Source organism: Monodelphis domestica, chromosome 1 (genome assembly GCF_027887165.1).
Source record: "Monodelphis domestica isolate mMonDom1 chromosome 1, mMonDom1.pri, whole genome shotgun sequence".
NCBI classification, from domain to species: domain Eukaryota; kingdom Metazoa; phylum Chordata; class Mammalia; order Didelphimorphia; family Didelphidae; genus Monodelphis; species Monodelphis domestica.
The window spans coordinates 351672539-351696627 of record NC_077227.1 but is presented as its reverse complement, the minus strand read 5'-3'; the positions used below and the strand labels follow the sequence as shown (position 1 = coordinate 351696627).

At 38.8% G+C, this 24089-nt stretch overlaps 1 protein-coding gene across 2 annotated transcripts in view; it reads left to right on the top strand.

Moving 5' to 3' along the window:
• The window catches only part of TNIP1 (TNFAIP3 interacting protein 1), a 57348-nt gene that overhangs the window by 26124 nt on the left and 7135 nt on the right, over positions 1 to 24089 (top strand). For both annotated transcript variants that reach the window (XM_056811482.1, XM_056811483.1), the window contains 8 exons: positions 4321 to 4401; positions 6912 to 7103; positions 8960 to 9054; positions 11907 to 12030; positions 15239 to 15328; positions 16647 to 16712; positions 17193 to 17324; positions 20045 to 20173. In XM_056811482.1, the coding sequence (XP_056667460.1) occupies positions 4321 to 4401; positions 6912 to 7103; positions 8960 to 9054; positions 11907 to 12030; positions 15239 to 15328; positions 16647 to 16712; positions 17193 to 17324; positions 20045 to 20173 (909 nt within the window). The remainder of the gene's footprint in view (positions 1 to 4320; positions 4402 to 6911; positions 7104 to 8959; positions 9055 to 11906; positions 12031 to 15238; positions 15329 to 16646; positions 16713 to 17192; positions 17325 to 20044; positions 20174 to 24089) is intronic.

Below are 24089 nucleotides of genomic sequence, written 5' to 3'. Positions count from 1 at the left end.
TGTGCTTTTTTAATTTGGTATCACACTATTACATCTTTTATCGTCAGATTGTACTATTTCATGATTTGTACTGAAAAAATTTTAGTGTTGAAGAGGAGTTTTTATATCAAGAAAGAGCTTAGACTCATCTAAGGCACTACAGTTTTCCATTTGTAATTCAGCCTGCTTTCCTCTTATTTAATTCTTAATCCAGATCATTATCCATTTTCAATGGCTGGCCAAGGTTTTTATACTAATTGAATGAGATTTGTGTAATTAAAATGTGTGTGAATTGAAATATGTATAATACTCTGGAAAGTATGTATTTTCACAATTTCCCTGAGTTGATTGCTAGGTCAGTCCTTTGAGTAGCCATTTTTCTCATTGCCCTATAGTATTTTGTGGCTTGATTCAATCATCACAAAGTCATCTGCAGTTGAGCACCTGAAAAACTTCCCCAGGAGAACCTATGGGGAATTTCTCTTCCATTTGGATTTCACCTAGGATCATAAATTAGAAGCTGGGAGGCCATGTAGTCCATGCTCCTTCCTACCATTACACACGAGGAAGCTGAGGCTTCAGAGATTAAGTGTTAAATTCAAACATGAACTCGACTCTTATATATAATTCCAAGGTCACATCTGTATTTTATAAGTATTTTGTTCAGAAGAAAGCTATAAGACATTTAACTTGGTGAGTACTGAATTATCACACACAAAAAAGTAACATTATGCCTAAATAAACAGAAAATGACTGGTTATTATCATGGTAGTTACTTAACTGTTTTATTTTGTAACTTTTTCTTTTCTGTTGTGAATTTAATAAGCATCAAAAGACAAACATTTCAAGATACAAAAAAGAGCAGGAAAGAAAATTACGTAAGAAAATGAACTTTTGTTCTGTTGTAGTTTTAATAAAAATACACATGTATATACACATACATATATAAAGTTTAACAAGATGCAGCAAAGTTTGTGTACTCTTTTGCTTTGTTTTCTGCTGTTCATTAAAAAACTATTTCTCAGTGTTGTTTTTTCATATCCATTACTACCCACTAAACTATTCCCATCCCTTCCAAGTAGAAATCCTTTAGGTAAATATAGAGTTGAGCAAAACAAATGACCGTATTGGCCACATATGAGAATGTGTGTCTTTTGTATCTCTGGACCATCATATCTCTGCCAAGAGGTGGGAAGTATATTTCGTCATTTTTTTTAAAGCTCATATTGGTCACAGCTTATTCTCCTGGTTCTATTCATTTTAGTCTCCATCATTTTATACATATCTTTCAGTATTGCTTTAATCTGACATTTTCATTTCTTTCCCTGCAATAAAATTCTATCATACACTTTGTTTAGCCATTCCCCAATTAGTGGACACATTTCATTTTCAATTCTTTGACACCACCAAAAGTGCTATAATTATACATGTAGGCCCTTTCTCCTTAAGCCCCATGTTAATTACTAAATTAGGTGTCTGTGTCCATATGCAATCAGTTGTCAACTAGTTAGAGCAAAGGTCAAAAACAGCATCAAGAAAGAAACTATGCAGTTTCTGTGGCTCTATTCTAATCTATCATTGAAACAGGCTGGTAAATGAAATAAAGGAAAGTGATAAAAGCAAAAACATAGTATCATAATATTTTAGATAAGTTTAATGAATTAAAATAGTCACCACTGTGAAGCAGTCAAAAGAGTCCAGAAACAGCTTCATCCAATGAATTGCAAAGTCATTTATAGAACAGGTAAAGATGATATGCCTCCTGGTTTCCACATAAAGGAAAAGTTGCTGAGGAATATCACATACTCAGAATATAAATGTCAGAGGGACCCTTTGTTCAGACTTCTTATTTTATGGATAAGGATGTGGAGGCACACCCAAAGTTGCACAACTAGTTAGCAACTGAGCAATGATAACATTCACTATATGTTTTGTTTTGTTTTTTTCAGTTTTAGTTTGTTATGAGGAGTGGGGGAAAGTGCTAGATCTCATACTATACTACAAAGGCAGTAACAGTTTGCTACTAGTTAAGAAATCAAGAGGTTGATCAGAGGAACAGATGAGGTACATAATATATAGAAGTAAATGAGCACAGAAGTGTAGATAAGCCTAAAGATTCTTATTGGGGGAAGAACTTACTATTTGTCAAAAACAGTTAGGATAGCTAGAAAGAAAGTTAACATGACAGAAACTAGGTATGGACTGTTATCTCACACTGTTCATTAATCAAGATAAGCTCCAGATGGGTATATGAATTAGACATAAAGAGTGACATCATAATAAATTAGAGAGTCTTCAGAATTTTGTATGGGGGGAGAACTTATGATCAAATAAGTGATGTAGAGGATGATAGTAAATAAAATGGGTAATTTAGTTACATGAAATTTAAAAGGTTTTATAGAAGTGAAACCAATACAGCTAAAATTAGAAGAGAAATAGGTAAATAGGAAAAACCAATCTTTGCAGCAAATTCCTCTGATAAAAAGTCTCATTTCTAAGATATATAGGGAAATAATTCAAATGAATATGTATCATTCCCCAGCTGATAGTCAAGAAATATGAACAGGCAGTTTTCAGAGGAAGAAGCCTAAGCTATTGATAGCCATATGAAAAAAATGCACTACTAGTTCTACATCCCAAAGAGATAAAAAAGAGAAAAGTACCCATATATACAAAAATATTTAAAGCATCTCTTTTGTGGTAGCAAAGAGTTGAAAACTGAGAATGTATGCCCATCAGTTGATGAATAGCTGAACGAGTTGTTACATGAATATGATGAAATATATTGTGTTGTAATAAATGATAAAGGAGTTACTTTAAGAGAAACCTGGGAAGACTTGTATGAACTGAAGCAGAGTAAAGTGAAGAAAACTAGGACAACTACAGTATTACATCATTGTAAAAACAAACAACTTTTACAGACAGGAAAACTGCTTATTGCAATGACTTTTTGAAGCTTCCAGGGGACTCATGATGAAGTATGCTACCCACCTTCTGGCAAAGAATACACATTCACTCAGAGTACAAATGGAGATGTAATTTTTTTGGATATGATGAATGTGGGAATTTGTGTTGCTTGATGATGCAGACTTGTAATGTTTTTCTTTTTCAGTGAGAGAGCAGACGGAGTAGGGAGAGTTGCTGTGTGTGTGGTTGGGGGGTGAGGGGTAGAAATGGAAGATAGAGAAGACAGGTTTTTAAATTGGAAATTTAATTTTTTAAAATTTAATTTTTTATTTTTTAATTTTAACTTTATTTAGTCAATTTAGAACATTATTCCTTGGTTACAAGAATCATATTCTTTCCCTCCCTCCCCTCCCCCCAGCCTTCCTGTAGCCAACGTACAATTCCACTGGGTATTACTGGAAAATTATTTTTAAGTTTGTTATGGAGGGCCCAGCTGGGTGGCTCAGTAGATTGAGAGCCAGGCCTAGAGATGGGAGGTCCTAGGTTCAAATCTGGCCTCAGACACTTCCTAGCTGGGTGACCCTGGGCAAGTCACTTAACCCCCATTGCCTAGCCCTTACTGTTCTGCCATAGAACCAATACACAGTAGTGATTCTAAGATGGAAGATAAGGGTTTGAAAAATAAAAAGTTTTGTTATGGGAAAACATGGCAGTATTATGATATGGAAATATGTTTTGTGTGGCAATACATGTAGAGCCCAGATTGAATTGCTTGTCAGCTCTGAATGAGGGGAAGGAAGAATGAGGGGAAGGAAGAGGAAGACAATATGGATCATATAATTTTGGAAAACTTATTCGGAAATTTGTTATTAAAATAAGAATCCAAATAAAAATGAAAAAACAAAACAAAAAAGTTAACATAAAAAAACCAATATTATGAAGTTGAGTCCATAGAAACAATGCTATGCTTTAGTGAGTATCATTAATTGCAAATTGCAAAAAAGTATTTTTCAAACTTTATTTGAAACATACCTGTCTTCTTTGTGAAGTTTTCCAAGTCAGGATTTCCAAGAACTCTCAGAGTCCAAGGGTTGACCTTGGACTGCCTACTTAGAGGCCTTGGGGCTAAGTTCTTTACCCATTTTTGTATCATGGGGCCCTTTAGCAGTCAGGTGAGGCTTATGGACCCATTCTCAGAATAATGCTTTTAAGTAATTGAAGAAAATTCTAAATGTCAGAGGTTTATGAAAATAATGATGAGTTTTTTCCCACCCACATTGACATAATTCCTGAAATCCATAGTGGAATATATATGGACTCTTAAGTAAAGAGACCCTTTTTTTCTCCTTTGTTGGGATGAGCTCAAGGAGGCAGTTTCTTTCATTGTTTGTTTGGTCTTATCTGGACATAATCTTGACCTCTCTCTTTGTTCAGGGTGCCTCATCTGAGTTTGAAGTTGTCTCTCCAGAAGAACATAAATCACCATCAGGTGGCAGAGGGAACAGTGATATGTTGGTAAGTTGCCTAAAGAGGTAGGAACCTCAGGGTGATCAGGTCTATGGGATAGGGAGGGTGCTTAGCTGCTTTCTCCTTTGCTTGCCACTTGCCCCTTTCCATTTCAGGCACTTGCTCCCTATGTGAGCAGTATAAAAACCATTGACCCCTGTCGGGGACCCCAGAGAGAAGTCAGAGTTCATTTTTTGGGTAGAAATGGGGATAGTAGAATAGTACAGTGACTTCCCCATTTAAGCTCTGTGGTCATCATATGATTTCTCAAGACTGGGCACCCTGCCAGTGGAGCTCCTAAGGTACTAGGGTGTCTCCAAAAGCCACGTGAGTCAGCCCTTTGGGACACCAAGGCTCCACACCCAGCTTTAGCAAAAAGGACACAAAAAGTCCTAGATGATGAAAGCCTATGATTAACTCTTTTATGTCTACCACCCTGGCCCTCCCAAGAAGGCAGCAATTGCCTTCAGGCCAGGTAGCAAGTAGTCAAGGTAAGCATGCATTTAAACTAGGTGTTCTCTGGCTCTGTTGCTTATCCCTACCTGAGTTTGTCAGTTAGACGTTCATCATCATGCATTTGCTGGCTTTAGGCTATTATTCTGATCAGGACCTTCTGGTGGCTTAGAAGTCACTGAGTTTAGAGCAGGGAGAATTGGCCTCTGTATACTCTGGGAAGCAGCTGGGTCTTATACCAAGATTACTCAGACATTAAATAGATCTTCATTTAGTACTGGCTTTCTACCCAACCCTCTGTTAGATATTTGTGGAGGTTCTAAGATGATCTCTTTATCTCAGGAAGTTTACATTATGGTACTGAAAACTTAGTGGGGGAAAACAGTTTATTTATAGATCTCATGTTGGCATACAGACATGATATGATTAAGTGCTAAATTCTGTGGTTTACTATTGTGAATACTGTTCAGAAGAGAGGCTGGAGTGCCTAGGAAATATTTCCTGGACGGGGGGTGGTTAGGTAGTACAGTGGGTAAAATGCCAGACCTGGAGTCTGGAGGAACTTGGGTTCAAATTTGGCCACTTTCTAGCTGTGTTACCCTGGGCAAATCACTTGACCCCAATTGCCTAACCTTTACTGCTCTTCAATATGGATTTTACGATAGAAGGTAAGAGTTTTAAAAAAAAAAGGAAGGAAGTAATATTTACTGGAGGAATGTAGACTTGAAAAAGGCTTTAGGCTTTTATTCTGATCAGGACCTTAGATCAAATTTAAAGAGGTGATTATGGAGGATAAGCATGAGGAAAGTCACAGACCTGGGGAGGGATATGCTATATGTATAATATAACTAATATATGTGGGAAATGGGGTTAGGGTGGGGCCAGATTGTGGAAGGACCTAGAAAGCCAGGAAAAAGGTAGTTTGGACTTCACATAATCAGCATTTGGGAATCTCCTAGGTTCTTGAGTTGGGGTGTAGGTAGAGGGTATGATAGTATTCTTTTGTTCATTAAACATTTATTGAAGCCTACTATATGCAAGGACCTATTTTAGGAATTAGGAAAGAGACAAATATAAATAAGACTGTCAAAGAGTTCATATTCTATTTGGGAAGAGAAAATATGGTCACAAATAACTATAATCCAAAGTGGAGTGTGCTAAGTGTCATATGACAACTTTAGGAAAGTATTGGGGTTTAGAAAAGGGAGAGATTGCTCTAGGACTAGAGGAGAATGGGAGACAGAATAATTTTATCCTCTTTAAATAATACTTATCCCTTAGCTTTCTTTTGGCATAAGGAGATTAGAAAGTGCTTTAAACTTGAGAGGAAAAGTGTCATATAATCTAAGGTATAATTATTTTAATGGATACTCTATTCAGTAGGCTCTGTGTAGGGATCTGCCTGTTGAGTCCTTGCCCTCTTAAACTTTCACCTTTCTTCCTGGAGGCTCAAGCAGAGGAGAACAGCATTGGGGAGCAGTGTAGGACAGAGGGAGGAATATTGAATCTGTGTTCAGGACCTGAGGTCAGCCCCACCTCTAGTACTTACTGGTTGTGTGACCTTGGGCAAGTAATTTAAATTCCCTATGTCTCAATTTCCTTTTCTGAAGAATGAGTAGACTGGACAAGATGGGTTCAGAGTTCTGAGCTCTACCTTTCCAATTCTGTGGTCAGGGAAGGGAGAGAACAAAGGTAGTTACCTTGATTGCTGCTAAGATAGACGTCTTCCTTATAACCTTCCTTATAACCCTCCTGTTCCATGAGTCAGTGGCACACAGGAAATTCATGCAACTATGGAATTTCCCCAATTTTGGACTGGTGCCAAAGTGGGAAACTGAGTCAAGGGAGAAAGGAAAATCTGGCTTCCAATACTGATGTCATTGTTAGGAAGGCTGCCCCATTATGACTCTAGAGAAGGAGAGGAGGGAATATGGCATAGTCTTGCTAGAGATAAGAGAATGGACATACCATAATACCTATGAATTGGAATCTCAATTTGTTCCTTAGTATATCCATTTTGCATCCTCCCTCCCGTCAAAATAACCAACTGCCTCTCTGTTTCCCAGGATCTGACACCCTTGCCTAAAGAGGACAGCAACCTGATGTTACATTTGCAGCGGTTAGAGAGCACCCTAAGTGTCTGTGCAGAAGAGCCTGACCATACCCAAGTCTTCACCCACCTGGGCCGCATGGCCCTTGAATTCAATCGGCTGGCTTCTAAGGTTCATAAGAACGAACAGAGGACTTCCATCCTTCAGGTGAGGAACAGCTTGACTGCTGGGGTGGTAAGTGTGGGCCCACAGGGAATTTGGCAGTGGCTTTTAAAAGAGTTAAACAAAGGATCTTCCGTCAGTATTACTTTAGAGTTGTATAGAGATTTTTTTTCTCTTTTTCAAAGTGATATTTTAAGGAGATAGTCTATATCAGATCAGCACACTACCTAAATATTTATACACTTCATTTCCTACATTTCCTAACCCTTGTTTTGTTGCATATTATTGACCTAGTTTGAAAGAGTTTATTTTGGGGAGGGGGGGAGATTAGTCTGAGAACCTGAGTTGATGTTTAAGCTTGGGGGGGAAATCCTGGCTCTGCTATTTGCAAAGCTATATTATTTCACCTGAATAGTTTGACCTTTCTGGACCTTAGCTTCCTCCTCTTTGAAATAAGAATTAGACAAGGTAATCTGGGAGGTCTCTTCAGATTTTTAAAATCCTACTTACATCCAATGAAATTGGATAATGGAAAGTCTAAAAGAAGGTGGAGTGTGGTCTTACAGGAAAAAGAATTTCATCAAATGTTCATTTTTCTTAAGTTTTTGGTTTGGTTTTGCTCAGAATCTGAGGAGGTGCTTTTAGATAGAAAATTTGAGTCTTTCAAGAGAAGAGAAAGACAGGAAATGGGGGAGGGAAATTGGGAAATGTGAAATCCACACAAATTTAGTGGTTGAAGTTTACAGACAGATTTATTAGTGCCAACTTGGTTCACTGACTGCTCCCTAGCATCTTCTCATGTTATTCTGTTTTCAGTTTGGTAAAGGAGACAGCAACCCCACTCAGCACGAGAGAAAAGCTCTACCTGTCAATCCCTAGACTCTTGAATTTAAAGCTATTAAAATTTTATTATTAAAATAATATTTAAAATACTTAATAATTTTATAATATTTAAATATTGAATCATGACCAAGTAATACTTGTTATATTCTTTTCTGTTTGGACCTGTGATTTCAATGGTATTTATGAGGTTGGCACTTGAGCCTGGGTCTTCTGGGCTCCATACTTCTTGTCATTGTTGCTGTTAATGAGAGCTCACTATCTGCACTTTACATATGAAACAATTGAAAGTCTGGAATAGAAACTGGAAGATGGTGACCCAGATCCTTTTATTTCCAGTCAGAGCACTCTCAGTACCATATCGTGTACCTCTTTAGTCCCAGTCCTATGCTAGAGAAGTTGGGAATCTCTAGCACACACTTCCTAGCCTTATCCTGGTCTCTGGAACAGATGGAAATCCCTATGATCTGAAGACCAAGAAGAGCAGTGTTCAATCTCTGCTCCCTTCTGTTTATCACTTACTACTTCTTGGAGATGGTTAAAGGTTTTAAAGGGTCTGTCTAGAGAAAAAAAAGACTGGGCAGGTAGGTGGCATCTGACTACAAAATTTGAAGGACTGTCTTGTAGAAGAGTGATTGCACTTAATTCTGCTTGGCTATAAGGGTAGATTTCACATAACTAGAAAGAAATTCTTAGAACTATTAAGAAAGAAAATGGGTTATTTTAGAAAGTAAGAAATTCTTCTGAAGAACTTTTTGTCTTCTACTTTTTGAGCATTTATTAAGTGACTATGTCCTAGGGCTTCAAAAACAAAATGCCCTCAGGGAACTTATATTCCATAAAGATAACTTATATTTATAAGTTTGTTTGTTTTGTGTTTTTTTTTTTAGAAATAGAGGGTGCTTAGGGATGGGGTATGGTTAGGAAAGGACTGTTTAAGAGTGATGGTGGAACAGGGCTCTCCTCCTTTGCCTGTCTGACTTCTTTTCTCTCTCACTTCTCTCTATTCCTACCTCTGTACTTACCTCCTAACAGCATTGTTGCCTATCTTTGCTTCATAGACACTGTGTGAGCAGCTCCGAAATGAGAATGAAGCCCTAAAAGCCAAATTGGAAAAGGATTTGGAGCAGAGGGACCAGGCCACTGAGAAGCTTCGGTGAGAAGCAGAGTCTTGGGGAAGAAGGGAACAGGGTTCCATTTAAGATAGGCAAACCAGATTTCTTAGCCTACATATTCACAGTAGGTATTAGAAGCTCTTGATGTCTGAACCCTTCAGGTTCTTCCTTCTGGCTCTCTTCACTTTACTGCCCAGTTTCCCTTTCTGTAGACTGGGAAAGCATGTTCTGAAATTACCTTTTGAACACTGGCAGAGCATCTTTAAAATATCCAGAACTCTTCAGATTGAGATTTGATAATCCAGAATATTCTGAAAAATAGAAAACCATATGTGAAAATTCTTGATAATCCAGGACTGTTGTGGTTTTGGCTTCCTTTTGGAGGTGAGAAAACTAAGCATTATGGGAGTCTTTAATCAGTTCTGCCTAGAGCTAACTCCCCTGGCAGTGGGCATGGTGTCAATAGGGGTACTGTATTCTCAAAGTTTTGCTGCCCCCTGCTGCTCCCTATGCTGCCTTCCTTTCTCAGCTTTTCTTGGGCAGCTTTCATGCAGAGGGGAAACCATCCTGGACTGTTAAAGTTAGAATTGGATGTTAGCCTTGTAGCTTGGGCCACAAATGCCCAGCAAACCCCCAAAGTGCTGGCCAGAATTGGATTAAAGTATACTTGGGAAAATACAGTGCCACATAGGAAATGTTAATTTGTAATGTATGTCCACCCAATTCCTTTCTATTTGAATTTGTCACCACATCTGCTCTTGACCTTTCTACAGCCATTGAGTTTTTCCCTCTCTTTTTTGCCCCTTAATCCTTGAGGGAAGGCTTTTTTGGAGTCTAGGGGCTTCATACCAGGGAAATTTAGTAAATTTGTTACTTGTAGGGCTACAAGGAGCTAGAGGCCACATCAGGATGCTTTAACCGTGAACTTAAAAAAAAGAGACTAAGTAATTTTGAAGATTTTGCCATGAAAGGATCTTGATTTTCCATATTTTTTAATAATTCAAATGTTGTTAATAAGAATACATCTTTACTTAGTATATTAAAAAGACTTGTCATTCTATCAATAGAGATAGACTTGCTACTGAATCATCATACAACCTTTGTACTCCTTAGATGATTTTATATGTTACTGTGCCCAAAAGCATCATTCCTTGATGCTTATCCTTCTAATGAATGAGCTGGTCTTTTTTTGTCAGACACAGTCTCTCATTGGATCCATATTCAAACCTTCCAACTTGGTTGTACCTGACATAAATTATAATTTCCTAGAAGAGTCTCCAAGGAGCTTGAGATACCTTTAGCCACCAGCAGAGAACTAAAGTTGGAAGAAGAAGAATTCATAGTATTGCAGAGGTAGGAGCAGGGTTAAGAGCAATACTTCCCCAAGTGAACTATTGTGATACCAAGACCTTCTGGAATACTGGTCTGCAATGCAAGTAACTTTTTTTTTTAATCCATTCCTTTTGTTTTAGAATCAATGCTGTGTATTGGTTCTAAGGTGGAAGAGGGGTTAAGAGTTAGGTAATGGGGGCCAAGTGACTTGCCCTGAGTCATACAGCTAGGAAGTGTCTGAGGCCAAATTTGAACTCAGGAACTGCCTGGCTCTTAGTCCACTGGGCTACTTAACTGTCCCTAGGCAAGTAAAATTTTAAAACACAGTGGGTGGACCTGAGGTCAAGTACTCCACTAGCCTCAACCTTCCTAGTATTAGGGATTACTGGCATGTACTGCCATGTGCAGCTAATCCATATACTCTCCATTTTCTGCTTCTAATTAGAATCTATGTTAAGAAGCAAGAATGGAGAGGTAGACACAATATGACTATACTAGTTGTGATTTACCTAGTGCTTCCAACATAATTTTTGCAGAAGAAAGCATGTGGCTAGAACCTTTTACAATACATAATGAAATGGCCTATAAAGTGAAAAAGTGTGAAATTTATAGGACCTTTAGAATGATAAAGGAATTGTGAAACTGGTTTGAAATTGGGCTCTATAACCTTGGAAAATGATTTAGCATTATAGACTTGGAAAGAACCTTAAAGATACATTTAACCTAAGCCCTTCACTTTACAGATGAGCAACCTGAAAAGATTTTACATATATAAAAGAATTTTGCAAATCTTAAAGCTTTCTCAAAGTCCTAATTATTGTTGTTGACATTATTATATGCAATTGTCACCAGAAGCTTTAATGTTATTCTCTAGAACTGCTGTTTTAGAACAGAGCCCTTTCCCCTTATCACTCATCTAGGCTGTCACATATGGACACTATTTCTACCTATGAATTATATTCTAGGCTGAGGTAATTTGAAGTCTGAAATATTGAATTGTATGCTTCTTTATAGAGAGGCAGTAGGTAATAATAACATTGGATTTGGAAGCAGTAGACCTGGAATTCAGTCCTTGAATTGAATCTACTACTCACTAGCTATTTGACTTTGGGCAACCCTCTTTACACCTTCTTTTTTCCTTCTTCCATAAAATGGATATATTATACCTGTGGCAACTGCCTCTTGAGGTGTTATGAGAATCAAATTAAAATATGTGTAGCATTTTATATATATTATATATATATATATATATATATTTTATATATATGTATGTATATATTTACATATATATGATATTATGTCTGCTGTTATGAGGAGGAGGAGGAGACTTTCCAGTCACTTAGGTAAGTAGAATTGCCTTTTCTGGGGACAAAAGATTCATAGAGAAGTGCATAATTTGCTTGATTTGGCAATGCAGAGGTACTGGGTTGAATCCCAGATAAGTTATAAATTTTAAATGATGAGATTAATAATACTATTTTTTACTCTAATATAGCCTTCTATAATAAGTCATGGCAAAGTTGCCTCACAAAATTGATTTCTTTCTTTGCCCACGATCCAGGCAAGAGAACCTGGAGCTAAAGAAGTTGGTTATGAGTGGTAGTGGCAAAGAAGGAGCCACTGGGCTGCCAGGTGGACTAAGAATGGAAGTCTCAGGCCGGAAATCACTGGCAAGGCAGCAGCAGGTATGGAAGGTTGGAGAAATCTGGCCAGATAAGTGGAATTCCACCATATTTCTCATTTATTCCCATAACCTCCTGGTACCCTATTATATGCAGCCATCATTCAACTTGGAGCAGGGATGAGGGGTGTGGTTTCTTTCTGGAATTGTTGCTTCAGGACACTGCCCTTTCTCCTTGTCGCTTATCTAGTCCAAAATACACAGGTAGTTTGGGGGAACTTGGTATCTGAGTTATGGCAACATTGGCTTTTCTATAGTCTTTGTGGGAAGGTGCAAAGAACATTGGCTTTGGAGTCACGAAGCCCTGCTTTGAATCTTTTCTCTACTACTTATTAGCTATGTAATCCAGGGAAAGTTTTCTTGATTCTTTCTGCACTTCAGTCTCTTTTTACACAACCAACCTCTCAGAATTTCAAGGAAAGTGCTTCATGAAAGACAAATCACTATATAAATTTGAGTTATTATTGCTATATGCCTTTAGAGCTAAAAGGGAGATGTCATTGACACTTAAAGAATTTGAGAAATTATGTAGTTTCTAGTTTCTAGCTCAGTTAAGAGGTAGAGGTAAAAAATAAAAACCTAAGAGTTGAGATCTCGGAAATTATCTAAGATAGCCTTCCCATGATTAAGAAGTCCCCTCTGTAGCATTTCTGTCTTCCTCCACTTCACAATCTTGGTGAAGAGGATATCACTCTCTTGCTAGCACTCTCTTGCTCCATGTTGGATAGAAAATCTTTCCTTCTTTATTGAGCCAAAATGTCCTTGTAACTTCTCCCATTTGTCCAAGTTCTGTTCTTCTAGAGCCACATAGCATGTCATCTTCCTTCTGAAAACATTGGAAGATAGCAGTCATATTTCCACTGTCTTCCCTTCATCAGACAAAATATGTTCTGTCTCTCCATCCCATACCCTCCTCTACTCTGGACCCCTTACTTTGGTGAGCTGGAAAACTAGAGCTGTTACTCCAGATGGAAAATGGCCAGGACAGATGCAGTGGGACTAACACCTCCCTCAGTCCTGATGCTGTTTGTGCATACTGAGCTCATGTGGTTACACTGATTAAATTGTAGTACTCTGGCTATGTTCTTATCTGATTTATCCAAGCCCTGCTTGTCTTAGGCACTATAGGTAGGAATTTAGAGTTGACAGATTGTGGAGGTTCAGTTCCTTCTTTTTCAGATAATAAAACTGAGGGTTTAAGAGGGCAGGGTCCTAAGTCAGAAAGCAGGTTTATAACAGAGTATGGATTTGAACCTAAGTCTCTTGTCTCTTATTCCCTCCACCAATTTCCATTCTTCCATATCACTCTTGGTCTCATTTGCTACAGATTTCCTTTGTAACCTAGGAATTTGTCCTCTCAAACCCTTATTTAAAAAAAATTCTGAATGCCTTTTTCTTTTTACATCACATTCATTTCAGAATATATACCCCCATCCTACCTCTGTCAAATTCCTCCTTGGAGCAGCTTTTTTAAGTTCAGTAAAACCAGTGGATACCAACTGTTTCTGTCAGCACATGTGACATTCCATACCCAAGGGTATATTTTTCAAAACCCTTTCTTTTTCTGGTGTAGCCTCACCTTTGTCCCTTGCATTACCTCTTCTACCTCCCCTGCTGCTCGTCAGCATTGACTAAGAAGTCTGTGACTTAATAAGATATAAAGCTCTAGATCCTGAGCACAAGAACAATTTCTTTTGGCTTGGTGGCCACAGTCTCTAACCTGGTGTCTTGCACAGAGGTACCAGATAAATGGTAAATTGAATTCAGTTGAATCTGGTTTCTGGCCAGTTTTCGTCAGGGAACATAGGCTCTCTCCCCACCCATTCTATCCCTTCCAGGTGGACTGCAGGTTTAATAATGAAAGCATGTGAGAGGAATGCATTACTCTTAGCTTTCCTTCCCTTTTTTTTTAGACCCTTACCTTCCATCTTAGAATCAACACTGTGTATCAGTTCTAAGGCAAAAGAGTGGTAAGGACTAGGCAGTGAGGGTTAAGTGACTTGCCCAGGGTCACAGCTAGGAAGTGCTGATAAGGGTAAATTTTTGGGTTGAGACTGAATTTATTATTTAGTGGTTGCCAGGGATTTAAATTCTAAATTCCAATGACATACTCAAGTCAGAATGGAATTTTATGGTGGTTTATTTATAATAGAAGGAAGAAATTAAGAAGGAGAAAGGGGTAAAGATCGACTCTGGCCTGACCTGAGCCAGAGGGAGTTCAGAGGCCTCTCAGCCAAGGGGCCTTCCCAGAAAATTAAATCTAGCTCCGCTTCCAGATTGGAGGCTGGAACCTTTAGATGGGTCAAGGGCTTAAACTTGGCTTAGGACAGCCCAGGGGGTCAGTTAGTCATCTCCAATTTGTTACTTGCTAGCACACGCAGGTCACAGACCATCCTCCCACACACAATCCTTAAGTGGGGGTGTATACATTCCTGGTTGCTAAAATTCTAAAGACTAAGCAGGGTGGAGTAAATCTAAAATTCAGTGTCTGAGGTCAGATTTGAATTCAGGATCTCCTGTCTCAGGGCCTGGTTCTCAATCTACTGAGCCACTTCTTGCCCACTTGTTCTTAGTTTTTCCTGAAGGAAGGGGAGTTGTGGACAAGACTTCAGACAAGCTGCATCTCACATCACCCTGGACTCTTACCCTTGTGCAGTAGGACACAATCCTTAGTTAGGAAGGGGGACCAAAGCCTCATGAACTCTCTAAAACACTTGCTGGGAAGAGGGAGATGAATGATCTTAAGCTATAGGTCTAGTGCAGAAGTGAAATCTGACAAACACTATCACTCAAGCACAGATCTTAGAGCTTCATAACTGTAGGGGGCCTGTGAGCCAAACAATCTGCTTCAGACTTTTTATTTGACAGAAGAGAAAATTGAAGTGCAGAGAGGAAAACTGATATATCTGAGATCACATAGCACATTTGTGGCAGAGCCAGGACTCCTTTGATTCCTTCTGTAGTGTTCTTTTGTGTTGTATAGTTTGTCTTCCTTTCCATGGACCTCTTGTTTTCTTTAAGGAAGAGGTTGCTATACACATTTGAGAGGAGGAGAAAAAGATATTAGGGACTGGAGGATGAAAGGAGAGGAAATGGTAGCATAGGGATTTCTAGAAGAGGGATAGCAAGAATGGAAGCTTCCTAGCTGGGAAGATGTCATTAAAGAATATTCTCTTGACTCTAATAAAACACTATTTTCTATTCTTCTTCAGGCTGGTATGAGCCCAGGTAATATCCCTGAGGCAGGAACAATGGGAGCTACTGAGAAGAAAGTGAAGATCCTTGAGCAGCAACGGAGTGAGGTAACCAGTCTAGGGTAGGGCAAAAAGAAAAACTTAATTTCCCTTCCAAAATCCCTCTGTAGGGACGGAGGCAAAATGGTGGAGAAAGTATATCAACTCAACTGAACTCTACCAAATTACCTTCTAAAAACTTATGCCTCAAGATGAATTCTGGAGTAGTATAACTCACAAAAAAGATGAGGTGAAATAATTTTTCAGCCCAAAACAACTTAGAAAGCCAGCATGAAAGATCTTCTACTGGAATGGATATAGAGTGCAAAGCCTCACACCAAGGCAGGCCCCACCAAAACCCCACTCTAGAATTTTGACTCTGTTTGGTCAGGGAAATCTCTGATGCTGTGGAAACTGTCCACTTCATTCTCTTTTGATGTCCTCAGACCTGGAATCCTCTCAGGACTTTGGCTCTAAAATGAATAGGTTTTTAACTACTCTTCTCCATGGCCAGTTCCTAAAGAAGAAGAAATGAAAGAAATGCATACTAGAAAGGCTTCTTATATCAAATTTATAAGTCTCATAGCCATGTCATCGTATCTTAAAGCAAATTTCAACATTTATTATTGGTGACTGAAGATTAAGGCATTGCCACATGATGAGAACTTAGTACAAATCATGAGTTATGGAAAGAGTATTTATAAAAAAGGATTACAGACCACTTAGCTCCTTCATTTGAAATTTATAGTGCTAAATTTCAATTTTCCTTTTTACATGGATCAGTCCCCTGAAGCCCACATTCTCTTATTCACTATCCATTTATTAGACTGCTGAATGTTACATGTGACAAATCTAGTAAATACTGGAAAAGGGAACTCTCTGTTCATGTAAGGAGAAGAGGCAGGTCTCTTGCCTCTTCCCTGTTGTAAAAATTAAATTATGTCTCTAATAATAAAAATATATTTTATGACCATTCCTGTCTCCAGGGCTTGACTGACCCTGAGTCTTTCCTAGAATGCTTTCTCTTCCTTCTCACCTGTCCCAAGCCCTATCCATCCTTAAGAATCAGTTCAAGCCTTATCTGCTCTTCCTGCCCACACTGATCACCTTTCCTGACCATTATTTTGTGTGTACTAGTTTTGTCTTCTCAGCAATCCTATAGCCACCTGAAGGGCAGGGACTGTTTTCTCCTTTTCTTGTAGCTCTATATGCCTAACACAAGCCTAGCTATATAGATTAGAAGGTGGATACAGAGGAGTTGAGTTACACTCAATTGAACCATAACCTATGTCTTCCCTTTCTGCCAAGATTATGTGAAGGTTGTTTGTTTCAGGATTTGCAGCGAATTGGTCTCCAGGGCCCTATTAACTCTAGCTTCTTCTCATAGCTTCTGGAAGTGAACAAGCAGTGGGACCAGCATTTTCGTTCCATGAAGCAGCAGTATGAACAGAAGGTAATAGATGGACTTTGTTTGGATCAGTGAAATATGGTATTGTGGAAGTACCTCTGGTCTCAAATGCAAGGAACCTGTATTCAGGTCTTGACTCATATCCATTAGTTACATGATTATGGTCACTCACTTTAGCTTCCTGGGTGTCAGTCTCCTCATTTGTAAAATAAGGACAATAATCCTTGCATTAATTCCATTGGTTTTGTTTGGAAAGCTTTTTTTAAGCCTTCTAGGATTATAGACATGTGTTAGTTAATTAATTGATTTGGGAAGAGGAAAGAAAATTTGTCTTTCACTGCAGGATCCCTGACAGCTTTACTCTCCGTCTTGGGCACTTCTTTCCTCAAAGGGTCAGAAATTCCTATATTTGACCTTGGGGGTATTAGATTCATTGGGGCCAGGATTATTGGCCAGAGATGGGGCAGAACCCTGACCTAAGCCTGGGACCCTTCCCTTATTGTCCCTTATCCTTCCTTTACACAGATCACAGAACTACGACAGAAATTGGCTGATTCCCAGAAGCTAGTGAGTGAGCTGGAGTCTGACCGAGAGCAGAAGCAGAGGGACTTTGACAGAAAGCTGCTCCTGGCCAAGTCCAAGATTGAAATGGAGGAGGCAAGCATTGTCCTATCAGTCCTGGCAACTTCCCTTTTCAATCAGACCTTCCCCTTGAGACTTGGTGGACTCTATCAAGGTGGAATTAGAGAATATCCCAGAATAGGAATAAGGAGAGTCTGGGAAACTTTGGTACCTAATCTTCCCCTTGAATGGGACTTCTAGGACATAGAAGACTAGATGAGATATTGTAAGGGTTAAAATTTTAAAGGATTGGACTAAATTTATAAGAGTGTGGTATATTACTCAAGTCAGAATGACTTTATATGGTAGTTTATTTACAAAAGGAGAGAGAGAGAAGGTAAGGGAAACTTGAAAGAGGATAGGGTAAGATATCTAACTAAACACACTAAGTAATTTGCTTTGGCCCCTGGCTTAACCCAGGCAGGGCTAATTAGTCCTCAGCCAGAGGGGCCTCAGCCTTCAGCTGAGGGCCCTGTGATGAATAAAGCAAGGGCTCCAGCCAGAAGCCTCTTCCAAGAGGAGGGCCTCTCTGGAGGCTAGTCCTTCTAGAAAATCAGGGAAGAAGTTGGCCTTTTCACTCACCCACATGGTAGTTCAAAGGGAGAAATTTTAAGAAGTCTCACCAAGTTCAGGGTCTCAGGTCCATGAATCAGATTCTTCACCAGCCTCCAACTCAAACTCAGAACTCCAAAGAACAAAGAACTCACAGGAAGTTACACCTCGTTTTAAAGATGCTTTTTTGCATCACTTCTTTTGCATTCCTTCATTTTATGTGGACCAATTTTAGTCTATAAATTTTCTTAGGACTGCCCAGGAGGCAGTCAGTCACTCTGATTTGTCACCCACTTTCAGCACACATGGGCTATAGACCTCCCCCATTCAAGTGTTAAGTGGGGTGTGTGAGCTTCTGGTGATTTAATCTAAAAATGGACAGGGGGAGAGTTAATCCCATCTTCACAATATTAAAGGATAAAATTAAAGGATAAATTGTCATCTAAAGCAAATAGTAGTTGATTCTATAACCTTTTCTACTTAGAGGCATGGAATTTGAGAGCTGGAAGGGACTAGGGCTTAATCATTCTTATAAACAAGAAATTCTTTCTTATTCTTGTTTTTTATCCAAACTTATTTTCTGCTTCTTTTCTGTGTCCAAGGTTCTAGCTTTAGACCCTTTCTAATAGATAATTCATGCTTCTGTCAGAGAATTGAGACTGAACTATTTCCATTTTGTCCCAAATTCAGGGGGTGAGTTAGGGAAAACAAATTGAAAGTTCAGCTAAACCATACTGTGATGCCCAAGCTACTCCTTTTTTGTTTGTTTGTTTGTTTGTTTTGAGTACACATTTTAATTTGTTTTCTTTGTTGTTCTGAATTGGGGAATAAATTGTACTGGGAAGGGAAGGAAGGTATTTTCTGCTAAATGAAAAAAAAATTTTTAATAAAAATCTTAGCAAATCAGTTACTTTGTGGATGCCATATTCAACAACAAAATGATTACAATGGAGATGAGATATTTCATATAGCTGCCTCCTTTTCCATTCTACCACCATTAGATTCTGAACAAGTTTCTTATCTGCAGTAAGGATATTCACTTTTAAGTCAGAAATAACTGAGTTTTATTATTCATCACCCAATAGAATGCACTTTTAACTGCTAAAGATCTCAACTTCTCAAGTTATCCTACTAACCCTCTGCTTTCCTAGGGGAATCTCTCTTGGAAACACCTATAACATTTTCATATCTTATGGCTGAGCTACTCTTGAATTTCAACAGTTAGAACCATTTTATTGACAAATGATTGACATCCTAATTACAAATATACCCATGTGTAGATAAAATAGATTCTTTATACCTGTGGCTCTCCTCTTTTGGAGGTTGAACCTGCTTTCCAAATATAGGGTTCCAGGGATTCCCCAAAGGTGGGAAGTATGAAAAGTATTTAGGAGGAAGTAATAATAGTTCTTTTTGGCTAACATAGAGAATTTGAGACATGTACCATGTTCTTCTGTCTCCTTGGGGAAAAGGAAGAGCCAGATGGGTATTCTTAACTTGTCTGATACAAATTAACTTTTTTTCCCTCCCTTTCCCAATTTTCACCCATTTCGTTTGGATGGCTGTTCCTAGCAAGATAGTCTGTCAGCTTTCTTTGATATTTTTAATTGTTTTGACTTTTTGCCATTAAGAACAAATTCATATAGGAAAGAAATAAAACTTGAGAATTAAATGGAGGTTGCTCTGAGATACTGAATAAGTCTCTTCGTCCCTCTGAGCCAGTTTTCCTTGATAAAAATGGAGGAGTTGAACTAGATAATCTTCAAGGTTCTTTCTCTTTATGACATTCTATTTCCTATGATCCAAGGCCCTTTCCAACTAGTATATATTCTAAGAGCCCTTCTGGTTTCAAAGTTGTATGCTCTAATTTTTGAGGCCTTTTCCAGATTTAACATTCTAGGATCCTTCAAATGAAGGCAGATATCCATTTGTTCCTTTTATTAAAGCAAGATTTTTTTTTAATCTGGGGAGACTGTCAATTTAAAAAAAATGAACTATACTTTCAATACAGTTGATTTCTTTTGTAATCCTACATATTTTGTTTTATACACTTAAAATATGAGGTGGAATCTGTAGATTTCAACAGATTGGCAAAGGGGCCCAAGATACCTATTGGTGAAGAAATTCTGTTTGGATGGAATGGGGATGAGGTTGAAGTTAAGGAATGTTTTTTTGCTTAAGCTTCTACCTGCTTTCTGCCCCAGGCTGATAAAGAGAGATTAACAGCAGAAGGCAAGGATCTCAGACAGAGGGCTAAGTACCTCCAGGATCAGCTGACTCCCCTTACTCGGCAGCGAGAATACCAGGAGAAAGAGATTCAGCGTCTGAACAAGGTAAGCATCTTGGCAGTCAGTACCTGCTTCCTTTATCCCCTGTCCCTCGCTTGGTGGGTGCCTATGGGATTATGGCTACATCTCTTTCTTTCCTACTCTTCATTTGGCTTTTTTGTTGATGACCAAATCTCTCTTTTTCCTCACTAATCTCCTTTCTAGTCCCTACTAATCTTTGGACAGTTCAGAGTTGGTGGGGGGATCAGAGCCAGTAATATAGATATTTGGACACAGAAAACAACCCAGGGGCAATCATCATCCTGATTATATTCCATTGGTGGCTCTTAAGTGCCAGGCTGAGGAATTTATAGTTTTCCTTAGGGGCTATACAGAGTTATTGAATATTTTGAGGAAGGTAGTAACATAGTCAGATCTGATCAGATCTGATGATTTTGGTAGCAGTATGGAGGATAGATTGGAGAAGTGAGAAGTGATGCTGGCCTGAAGTAGGTCCATGTAAATGGAGAGTATGGGAGCAGATTTGAGAGATGTTATGGAGGTAGACTTTGACAGGACTTGGTGTCTGATTAGATGTGAGTGGTAAGGGAGTAAAAGAATCAAAAGATAAGTTGGAAGTTTCAAGACTGGAGTACTAGAAAGGTAGGGGTGCTGCTGAAATAGGAAGTTAGATCAAAGGGCAGGTTTAGGAGACATTATTAGTCTTGTTTGGGACATGTGGAGTTTGAATTGCTGATAGAATAACATGATAGAGGTGCTCACTAGGTAGTTGCAGTAACAGAATCTGGAAAGAAGAGAAACTAAGAAGAATGGGATTAAGGGAGAGAGACAAGATAGTGGAGTTGCAAGGACAGAGACAGGATAGTGGAGTTGCAAAGACAGCTGAGCTGTTCCCCATACTTCTTCCATAAAGATCTAGAAAATGTACCAGACTATGTCTTTATCAAGAAATCCAAAGAAAAAACAGTGAATCCTCCTTCCAGCCCAGGTTGTCATAAAGAGGCAGACAGAGAGGTCTATAGACCCTGTAGATGGGTAGACCAGGAGCATAGTACATAGAACATTCCAGCACCAAGAGCGGCTCTGCATCAGAGAAAAAAAATGTTCCCAGGTCCAGCATAGAGGGTTCTGCACTTGAGTAGGGTGTAATAACAGGTGCCAGCTGCTTATTTCATCTTCTGTTGCCCAGCTCCTGGCTCTAGATCCAACATAGATTGAGGAGGGGACTTGTGCCTAGGTGTAGCATTTTAAGTAAGGAGCTCCATAGATGTGTACTGAGCTAGGAACAAGTTCAAAGCAAACAATGATTCTGACCCTAGGAGCAGAACAGGTTTTGCCCAGTCAGAAGCCAAATGGAATAACTAAAGCAGGAATTCCAGACCAAACCTACAGGAATTTCCAGATAGCTAATAGTCTAGCAGAAGTCTACTGGAACTTTCAAACAGGAGCAAGAGAACAGAAGTGTCAAATAGACCCAAATCCAAGTCAGTCTAGGGGGAAAGTGATCAATTTTTGTCTTGGACTACTTTGAGAGTACTGAACATCTGGAAGTCCTCAGTTTGAGTCCTTGAGATCCTGGAATCATTCAACATTCAGTACCCCAAGAAAGTAACAAAAGAACCTAAAAGGACAAAGCGTCAGTTGAGATGTTTCCTCCAAAATTGCATAAAGTGTAGACCTAATATAAAATCTGAAGGCAAGAAGTAGGCTAGAAGAACAAGACCAAAAAAAAAAGAACTATTATGGTGACAAGCATGCACAAGATACAAACCCACAGGAAGAAGATGACTCCAAAACATCTCAAAGCAAATTTTCAAATATAAACTCAGTTTATGTACAAGTCTAAACTTACTAGAAGAGAGGAATCAAGAGTTTAAAAAGAATGATAAAAAGATTTAAAAAGTCAAATGAGAATGCTGGAGGAAACAATAGGAAAATCTATGAGAACTAAGGAAGAAAGAATTGGAAAGAGGGGCAACATGGTAGCACAAGAGATAGGGCACCAGGCCTGGAATCAGGAGAACCTGGGTTCAAATATGGCCTCAGATACTTCCTTAGTTCTGTGACCTTGGGCAAGTCATTTAACCCCAGTTGTCCAGCCCTTGTCATCTTTCTGTCTTAGAAATAATACTGACAGGGGGCAGCTGGGTAGCTCAGTGGATTGAGAGCCAAGCCTTGAGACGAGAGGTCCTAGGTTCAAATCTGTCCTCAGATACTTCCCAGCTGTGTGACCCTGGGCAAGTCACTTGACCCCCATTGCCTAGCCCTTACCACTCTTCTGCCTTGGAGCCAATACACAGTATTGATTCAAAGACGGAAGGTAAGGGTTTAAAAAAAAAAGAAAGAAATAATATTGACAGAAAATAAAGTGTTATTTTTTTTTAATTGGAAAGAGAATTAATAACTTGGAACAATAGGGGAAAACTCCCTGGAAGCTAAGTTAATGGTTCCTCAAGTGTCCATTAATAAATGTTTATTAGGTATCTGCTATGTGCCAGGCACTATTGCAAGGACTGAGGATACAAAGAAAGATAAAAGATAGTCACTGCTCTCAAGGAGCTCACTTGTCTAATGAATGAGTTGTAGGCAGGCTACTGTATACCAACAAGCTATATCCAGGATAAATTTGCAAGTATCAACAGAATGCAGACACTAGAATTAAGAGAAATTAGGAAAGGCTTCCTGTAGGAAGTGGGATTTTAACTTAGACTTGAAAGAAATCAAGGAATCCAGGAGGCAAAGACATGGATGGAGAACAGTTTAGGCAAGCCTGAGGCAGGAGGGGAGGGGAAGGGAGGGGGGTCAAAGATAGCCAGTGAAAATACCTAGAGTTGGATGGTAGAGTATCTTGTTTGAAGGAGACCTGTATCACTGGATCATCCAGTATATGGTGTGGACAAGAGGTATAAGAAGCCCAGAAAGGTAAAGGAGTAGAGGTTATGCAAGACTTTAAATGTCAAATAGAATTTTATTTTTGATCCTGAAAGTGATAGCTATTGAAGTTTATTTAGTAATGAGGTGATACAGATCTGTGCTTTAGGAAGATCACTTTGACAACTGCATAGAGAATGGATTAGGGTAGGGAAAGACTTGGGGCAGATAGACTAACCAGCAGGCTATTGCTGGAGTCCAGGTGAAAGGAGAGGAGAATATGCACCAGAGAGTGACAATGTCAGAGACTTATTTGAGAGATGTTAAAAAGGTAAAATCAGTAAACCTTAGCAACAGATTGGATATGGGGAGTGAAAGAGTGAGGAGATGAGGATGGCACCTAAATTGTGAGCATGGATGTTTGGGAGAATGGTAGTACTTTCAATAGGAATAGGGAAGTTAAGAAGACAGGAAGTTTTGGGGGAAAGGTAATGCTGAGTTTAAGCATAATTCAGTTTGAGATGTTCAGTACATAGTTGTAGATGCAAGTCTAGAAGTGAGAAAAGAGATTAGGGCTGGACAGATAGATTTAAGAATCTTTAGCATAGAGGTTATAATTGAATCTATGGGAGCTGACAAGATCACCAAGTGAAATAGTATAGATGGGAAAAAAGAGGGTCCAGGACAGAGCCTTGTGGGACCCTTGGTTAGCAAGTGTGACCTGGATGGAGAGCCATAGAAGGATAATGAGGTGTGGAAGAGAACTGAAATATAAAAACAAATTCAAAAGCCTGAAAAGTAGAAGATATGTAAGGTATCTCTGCAAAAACAACTGCCCTGGAAAACAGATCAAGGAGAGATCATTTAAGAACCATTGGACTTCCTAAAAACCATTACCAAAAAGTAAATCATAGTTTAAGAAAACATGAAAGAAAATTGCCCAGATCTCTTAAAATAAGAAGGGAAAATAGAAATAGAAACCATCCATCACTTCCTGAAAGAAATACCAAAATAAAAATTCCCAGAATTATTATGGCCAAAATTCTGAATTTTTAGGTCAAGAAAAGATACTGCAACTAGACAGAAAGAA